This window comes from Calonectris borealis, chromosome 28 (genome assembly GCF_964195595.1).
Source record: "Calonectris borealis chromosome 28, bCalBor7.hap1.2, whole genome shotgun sequence".
Classification (NCBI taxonomy): domain Eukaryota; kingdom Metazoa; phylum Chordata; class Aves; order Procellariiformes; family Procellariidae; genus Calonectris; species Calonectris borealis.
The window spans coordinates 4,101,542-4,109,752 of record NC_134339.1 but is presented as its reverse complement, the minus strand read 5'-3'; the positions used below and the strand labels follow the sequence as shown (position 1 = coordinate 4,109,752).

Sequence of the window (8,211 nt, the reverse complement as noted above, 5' to 3'; positions counted from 1 at the left end):
ATACCAGCTAGGTGTCTGGCCTCCATCACACCTGTCTGCTCTGGAGAGCTGATTCAAGCAACAACAGAGCAGGAGCAGCGGCTACGCCTCAGCAGGTTGGCAAAGCTGCTTAATAACCAGGCTTTGCAGCATGGGCTAGAGAATACGCAATCAATCCTGCCCTTCAAACACTGCAGCAGTAATTGTTACTGGGCTCCATACCCACCTAATTTCTTCAAAGGCACTTAGGCTACATGAGCAGACTTTTTTTTGCATAATACACTGCTCTTAAAAGACTGTCCTTCAACTGGGGCATAGCATAACCAAAAACCAGAGAACTATCAATAAAAAAAAGAAGTGGGGAAGCAGGATAAAGCGATCAAATGTGTTCTTTTAACACCAAAAGGGTGGGCAGGACAGTAGCAGAGACCACCAGAAACCCTCTTACTGCCTTCACATCTCACATTGCACTCTCCTGCCCCATTTTTTCCAAAGCTGCCAAAAATAACATTGACAGCTGTCAGCCTCTCTCGCAGTATAAAGCCTCCTTGTTATCGAGCTGCCACATTTTCAGGATTTAACCAAGAATAAGACCTCATTTTTCATGAGCATCAGGCACATGCATCGATGCAGTTTGAGCCAAACGAGCCCGGTTACAGCGGGTCTCTCGGGAGGGCAGCGCTCATTTCGGAGCCCCGTGCCAGCCCTCGGTCAGACCAGCGGGGTAGTGGAAATAAAGTAATCCAAGCCGCTCCCGCTCTGCGGTGTAGCGTGGCAAGGCCCGAGTATAACGTATCGAAGATGACAGCCTGAAGGGCAAAGACTTTTAAGGTTTGAGTTACAGTGTGATGTATTGGAAAACATCCCCCACTGCTTAGGAGAGTTCTTATAATCCCTGGCACACAAGAGATGGAGTCAAGGACCAGCTGGAGGAATTCAGCACTCATCTGACTTCATTACAAGCCAGGGACTAGGTAGCAAGCGAATAAAAAATTGGGAATACTCTACACATACAGAAGAAAAGGGCAGTTTGTCTGGCTAGTTTAACTTTTGAAAACGGGACTTAAAACCGGGCAGGAGAAAACGCCAATCCAACCGAGTTGCGGTTATAAAGTCTGATCTCTATGGCATAACTCCAACTAACAGAAAAGGCTGAAAATTCTCCCAGTAACTTTACAGTTTACTGGAGAGCAGGTAAAGGTTAATAGACCAGAGGAAAGTTAAATATTTCATCAATAGCAGAGCGCAAACTTCCTGCACGGAAACTTGAATTCCCTTGCTCTGTGCCTTACCTGCACTTCTACAGAGCGAGTGAAGCCCCATCTTTAGTGTCTAGCACCACGCTGCAGGGACAGCGCGAGCCCTGGAAGGAGTCGGGTACAAGAGCCACGAGTTGTTTGGATGCAAGGTAGGGCAACCAAAATTACAGCAGTTAACAAAACAGCCATCAAGAACCTTAATTAAACCACGCAACCCAAGTGTTTTAACTCCTGCACAGAATAGTCTCTGCAGAATACAATAGACATTGCAAATAAAAGGCAACATCTGCTAATTAGGGAAGACGGCACGAAGTCTTTTATTAGCCATTCTATTCCATAGAGTCAAAGGAAATCAATACAAAATTGCAGTCTCTGCAATTGGTGGCTTATTCGCCTTTCATCTTGGGCCGAACTTCCCATTCACACATACCAGTAGGATTTGTTCTGACTACGCAGCTCCTCTTTAGTCACAGGCAAACGTTTTAGTTTTAAAAAATTGCCAACTGTTAGGGCTGCGCTTTCTTATTAACTCATCCAGGCAGCTCGTTCTTTGCCCCACACCTGCACAGGGCACATTCCCGGCATTCATCAGATCGGTGAAACCAGTCACTACCCGACTGGTACTACCTTACTACCCTTTCTAAATTCCGAGTGCTCCCACCATCCCTCTGAACCTTCTCACTGCAGCACTCAGAAGCTGCACAGCTCAGTACCGCTTCAACACTTCCTCTTGTCCCACTCCTCACCTCCCAAGCACCGAACAGTTTTCACCTGGTGTAGTTGCTCTACTAGAAAATTCCAGGACATAAAAAAAAGACCAGTTAATTTGCTAATACCCAAATTGTCTGATTAGATAAAAACTTTTAACGTAAGTGATTCTAAACTGTAAAGTTTGCTTGAGTTACAAATAACCACTTCATTGAGATGGGAAACCTGGGGCAACTTTATCTTGAGCCAAGTACTTAAACACACAGAAATCATCAGTTGCAGGACAGCTGAATCTCACATCCCACCTGAAAATTGCCATGTGTAGAACTCTGGAAACATGCAGCCACTTCTCTGAGTAGCAGAAACATCTCAACTTGCATCAGCAAAACAATTTTAATTACTCTAATGTGTATGGAAGCAAATCATTCATTATCCAAGCTCAAAAAAGCTTTAGCATTTAAGTGCAAATTAGACTTTTGTATTTGTTACCATTTCAACTGGCAGAAGCCACTTCTGTTCTGCACAAATACTGACTCCTTGTTTATGTAATTGCTCATCTGACAGTTCCCTTCAGATGCAGCTGCTTCACTACTGCAGTTTTGCAGATGCACAAACTTAACGTAATTACGCCACTTAATTCAAGGTTACAATGATGCAATTAAATTCCTTCCTCAAACTTGCCCTTAAAGACAGGTTACCCTCTCTGTCCACCTCCCCAGCCAGAACAGCACTGGTTTATTTTGCTCTTTTAACTGGGCTATACACCAGGTAACTCTATTTCTATCGCATACCTTGGCCACAATCTAATATTCTTATGTTTCCCCACAAAAGTACTACGGAGATTCATTTTTTTCCACATTCCAGTATTTTATTCTAGCTTAATTGACTTCTTTCCTTATTCAATTGACCTATATAAAAATCAGTAACAACACTGCTCAAAGCTCTTCATCTCCACCACTCCAGTCAATGGCTGTCCTTCTCGGTCTTCTGACGCATTTCATTGCTGAAATAAAATTAAGAAAGTGAATTTAAAGGCAGAGGAAGTCATGTAAATTTTCACTAGAAGCTACTGAAGTCAGACTTCACCGCTTACAGAGTAGTACTGTAAACCAGGAACAGAGCCAAACCTTTGGGCTCAGCAACAGCTACGGGGGCGAGGGGCGGACTGAGCAGAGACGTTACCTGGTTGGCAAACGCGTGTCTTGATCCCGCTTCCTTGGAACGAAGGCTCTCCTTCCTCAGAATCCCCACTCAGCTTCCCTGTCGAGTGTCCCCTCTTCTCTTCAGCCTGCCAAAGCAAAGGTGCATTAATAAAAATATCAAACAGAGCCTTTACATTGCCACCCACCTCCCCCAACACAAGTCACATCATATACGAGGGTTTCACAAGCCATTCGCTGAACCCATCACATCACAGAAGCACAGTCTGGGAAAACTGTTCCAGGGCTGGCTGATGCCTTTGATATGCCAGCCATGTATCATTTGATCCCTAAGCAGAGAGTTAACCACTTTGACATGGCTGCTTAGGAAGTGTGGGCTATGGGAAAAAGTTAATGGCAACAAGTAGGATGGCAAAGAAAGCTACAATTAAAGTGAGCAACTTAATGAAGTCTAGGAAGATTCTCAATAGATGAACACATATCAAGTCAGGGAATTCGTTTCCCATCTTGCTTCCGTACCTACTAGCAAGACATGACTGCATGCCCAACTCTGATCTGTGGAACTGAAGTTGTGCCACAAGCCAAAGGTTGCATACGGCATGGGTTAAAATTTTTCCATCAGTTGACCAAAATTGTCAAAGGAATATTTCACAGGTACATTAGACTTTCAAATGAGCTCTCAACAAGAGGAAGGATGCGGACATGAGCAAAAGGAGTTACCTCGAATTACAGGACTATTTCCACATATGAACTAGCCAAGAGAGCAGCTTTCGTCTCAGAGGTTTCTGTTGGAGGCACAACACTTCTTTTCTCCAAGGACACTGCAGTTTCCATATGCTAGCAAAGAATTCTTAGAACTTGTAAGGCAATGACAAAGCTAGCTAATTACGGCAATTTACCTACCATTGAACACTCTTGTCAAGCTAGTAACTAGTCCAGTTACTAAAGGACTGATTCTCCACTACAGCTTTTCAGTGTAGGCTATTTCAGTATTTTAAGGAAACATCAATTATCCTACCTCACGCTAGCGTTCCCTCGACTTCTGACTTAGGCTTTGAGTACTACAACATCCTACGGTATATACTTTCAGTCCTCTGCCTCTAGACAAGTTTGACTATTCTTATGTGAAAGTATGTTGACGAATTCACATGTCAAGACCGAGTAAGATTAAATTCTAGCAACTGGTCAATAAATCTGGCTCGCTCTTAGACTATCACTAGTCTTCTCCTCTCCTCTGGCATCCTCTAGTACTAAGACTGTTCTTCATCTTCAAGGATTGTGTTGTGCAATGAAATGTAAATGTCAGGAGCAGAGTTCATTTCAGACGGTCTTTTAATAGGCTTCGTAAAGCCAAAGAAAACTGTATACAAGAATCCTTTACCACTTCAAATACAATATCAATGGAATATGCATATTTCTTCCAGTAAAAAAGGACAATATAAATAAACATTTTCAAGAACCTCTTTTATGGTAAGTTTGCAAGTCTATTTCTGGGTAATTTACATCATTACAACAGTAAAAATACCGTTATGCAGGTTGAACATACAAGCAAGTTTCTCTTTAGATATATCAAGGTGGTTTGCCTTCCAATTTGTACCCAGGCTGCATTCCTACCTTGCTACACTAAAGGAATGTTACAAAAGACGAAGGTAATGCACTTAAAAAAAAAAGTCCACAGCTTGTTCAGCTTCCAGTGAACATTGAATTAAAGGTCCTTTCTATCTCAAAAGAAACTGAATTGGGGCCCCAACTTCACAACTTTAAAAAAAAACACCTTGGCTCATCATGAAGGATAAAATAAAATCTGAAGTGCTTTCAAAAAAGATTAAAAACACTTGAAAGCAAAGCTTTCTTAAAGAAAAGTCTAATTAGACCATCTTATATCAGAAGCTGTCAGGCTGTGTTTGACAAGATTAGAACTGATAATACTACAAAAGTGAAAATACAAGTAGATGTACTACACAATAACGATTTCAGCGAAGCTCCAAAAATCTTTATAAATACAGCCATTGGAAGGACGATCTTGAGTCAGGAAGGATTTTTACTCGTTGTGTGTAGCTGAGGACAAGAAGCAGGCACAATTGTAAAGGCACTGAAGCATAGACAAGTTCCAGCATTTTACTCCCTTGCATTATTTCAGAAGCTAGTGCTAGTTCGCTACACCATAAGAGAACTCCCCCACCCTTGATTAAAGTTTGTTAGGGCATCCGAGTTTTGTCTTAGTCTCAAGCTCGAGGAACGTATTTTAAAAACTTGCTTTGCCTTAGATCCAAGCAACTCCTACACATGCATTACAAATTAGAAATTTAAACGGCACAACCACGTCCAAAGCCTGGCAGATTGGTTCTTACGGGCAAGAACAGAAATAGTGGTACAGTCCAACTGAGCCTTACAGTACTTCCAGACTCAAGTACAGGGTCAGAAGGTTTAGAGAGTTCCTACAGCATACGTACTCATCGTTCCCATTTGAACCAAGACTTACCGTAACTGTCATAGCTGTCTCTGTAGGATCCTCCTGAAGACCTGTCACCATAGCCACCTTGACTCCTGCTGTTAAAAACATTCAGGTGCTTTATATTTGCTCAACTGTTTCTGGAGCCTATTGATGTTTATGTCAAACAGGTAATGGGCTTCAAGAGCTTTGCAACAACCCACTAGCAGTTGCAATGACTTTACCTGCTATTATAGTAGTCTCTGGAGCCATTATATCCACTTCTGGAATCAAATCTGCTTCCGCCATAGCCTCTGTCTCCACCTCCTTGAACAGACACCAGATCATGGGGTTTTTTTTAAGCATTCTGACAAATGCCATTACCGCTTCAGGAACTGCAAGTCATTTATGCACGCTCACCTCTAGAGAAGCCACGGCCCCGACCTCTGCCGCCACGGAAAAAGCCTCTGCCCCCAGAAGACCCCCCTCTGTATCCACGAGATCTGTTCTCTGATGATTTTCCAGCCTGATCAACTCTGATCTGACGTCCGTCTACAGACTAACAAACAGAAAAAAATAAAAATCAGCTTGACATTTAAACAGCAAAGCACATCTACAATAAGCTACACGCCTTCATTGTCAGCCAAGCAGTACCAGAATTTACTAGTTCTTACAAACAAAGGTTTTATTTAATGTCACAACTAAGCCAACTATACAAGTAAATTGTTCAAATTTCATACAATGTTCAAACAGTATATACAGGCATTCCCATAAAGTGTCACTATTTTTCATATAGCTTAGGTCATGGAACTTTAGCAATTTATATTCTTTATTATTTCTATTTCATTGTTTCGAGACACCAGCACTTATCTGTTTTTCTACATGGCATTGAACAGAAACACATCTTTCAAACTTCTCTTACTACGTTTTAAGGAAATCAAGAAAGCTGTTCCAAAGCCTCCTTACCTTTCCATTCATGGCCATCATTGCATCTTTAGCATCATCTATGTTTTCAAAAGTAACAAAGCCAAAGCCTCTGGATCTCTGAGTCTCTCTGTCTTTCACCACAACAACTATAAAGAGGAGAGGGGAAAAAGCATCAGCACCTGTGCAATCTAACAAATTTATGAAAGTCATCACAGCTCGGTACTGCAATCTTACCTTCAGAAATTTGTCCATACTTAGAGAAGACTTGTTCCAATGACTGCTCATTGGTGTCAAAACTCAGTCCACCGACAAAGAGTTTTCCCTCATCTGATGCCATTCTGACCTGCAAAGTCAATATAGCCTAAGTCAATATCTTAAAAAAAATATTCCCACAACGTCTGAAAGATTAAATTGGTTATAACACCACCAACAATCTAACATTGTTATACGACGCATACACTCAAACCTCGGTGAACCAGTGCTTTGTATTAGAGCAATACTCTAGAGGCCGACTCCGGACCAAGCGCCTTCCCCCGGCAAGCGGAGCCGCAGCCGGGGATCAAGGCCCGCAGCGTGATGCCAGCAGAGCGGCCCCAGCCGCACACCCCGCCCGGGCACAGGCTGGGCCTGGAGGCCGCCTCCGGGACGCTCAAGCCCCAGCAGGCTCCATCCGCAGGCCCCGCCGCCTCCTCCCGCCCGCCGCAGCGGCGCTCCCCGGGCCGCGGCCCCCGCTCCTCCCGGCGGCCCAGCGCGCATGCGCGCTCCGCGGGGCCCCGACCCCCGTCCGAGACCCCCGCCCCTCCCTCACGGCCCGCCCCCTTGGCGCAGGCGCAGTCCGACGCCCCTCCTCCCGCCCGCCGCCATTTTGCACGGTCGAGGCTCGTCGCCATTTTGTTTCCGAGGGCGCATTTCACCCCCCCGACACGGCCCTTCCCCCCCACGGCAGCCAGCCGGGACAGCTCCGCCGGGCTCCCCGCAGCCGCGGAGGACACCCGTGCCGCGGGACTGGCGCCCCGTTCCAGACTCGCCCACGTAGCGAGCCCTTCGGCTCCTAAGACACATTTCCTTTCGCTCTGGCGCTCCCAGCCTCCCCGGCCCAGCCCGGCCGCAGCCCGCCCACGGCGGCGGGCGCCTTACCGGTGCCGTGGAGGTGCGGGATCCACACAGCACTTCAAAGCTTCAGCGCGATGTACGCTGAGGCTGGCGGGGCGGCGGCTTATAAACGCCCGCGCTGTGTCCCGCCCATCTTATGAATATGCAGATTAACCCCACTGCAAGGCGGGGCGGCAAACGTCACCAAAGCGCTGCCGCCGCTGCACCACCTGATTGGGCTGGATCTCGTTAATATTCATGAGCCCCGACGGGGGGCGAAGGGAGGAGGGAGCGAAAACAAAACCGCTGCATTCCCCCCCCGCCCCCTCCTCCTACGTGGGGGCGGGGCGCGGAGGGCGGCGCCGATTGGTTGAGAGCGCGGAGACCGTTGGCCGGGAGAGCCCCTGTGAGAAGAAAGGAAGTGGAGGCAGCTCATTGGCCAGGGGCCGCCGCGGCCCCGCCCTCCTTGGCGGCCGGCACGCCGAGGGGGGCGTGTCCGCGCTGCCCCAGTTTCGCGCCCTTCTCGGCAATGCGGCGGCTGCAGACAAAGGGGCCGCCTGAGGGGGCCGCCGCCATCTTGGGTGGCGAGCGCAGCCCGCCGCCGGCCCCAGTCCGGGCCCTGGCCTCGGCCTCCGCTTTCCTCCCGGGTCGTCCT

The 8,211-nt window shown here is 46.6% G+C and overlaps 1 protein-coding gene across 9 annotated transcripts; it reads right to left on the bottom strand.

The window, feature by feature from the left end:
- Positions 1 to 2,792: 2,792 nt before the first annotated feature.
- CIRBP (cold inducible RNA binding protein) lies at positions 2,793 to 7,860 on the bottom strand. Of its 9 annotated transcripts, none has more exons than XR_012677565.1 (9): positions 7,602 to 7,860; positions 6,699 to 6,807; positions 6,504 to 6,610; positions 5,958 to 6,096; positions 5,783 to 5,864; positions 5,589 to 5,656; positions 3,827 to 3,943; positions 3,129 to 3,234; positions 2,793 to 2,949 (listed from the first exon to the last, which is right to left on the bottom strand). XR_012677565.1 is itself a non-coding variant. In XM_075175522.1 (7 exons), exons 2-7 carry the CDS (start codon positions 6,799 to 6,801, stop codon positions 3,882 to 3,884), a joined length of 561 nt encoding a protein of 186 aa, XP_075031623.1. In that variant the 5' UTR covers positions 6,802 to 6,807; positions 7,602 to 7,860; the 3' UTR covers positions 3,606 to 3,881. The 9 variants fall into 9 exon arrangements, 4 of the variants coding, with proteins under 4 accessions (XP_075031623.1, XP_075031626.1, XP_075031624.1 ...); XR_012677567.1 differs by having other exon boundaries at positions 3,827 to 5,164; positions 5,589 to 5,653; XR_012677566.1 differs by having other exon boundaries at positions 5,589 to 5,653.
- Positions 7,861 to 8,211: the final 351 nt, after the last annotated feature.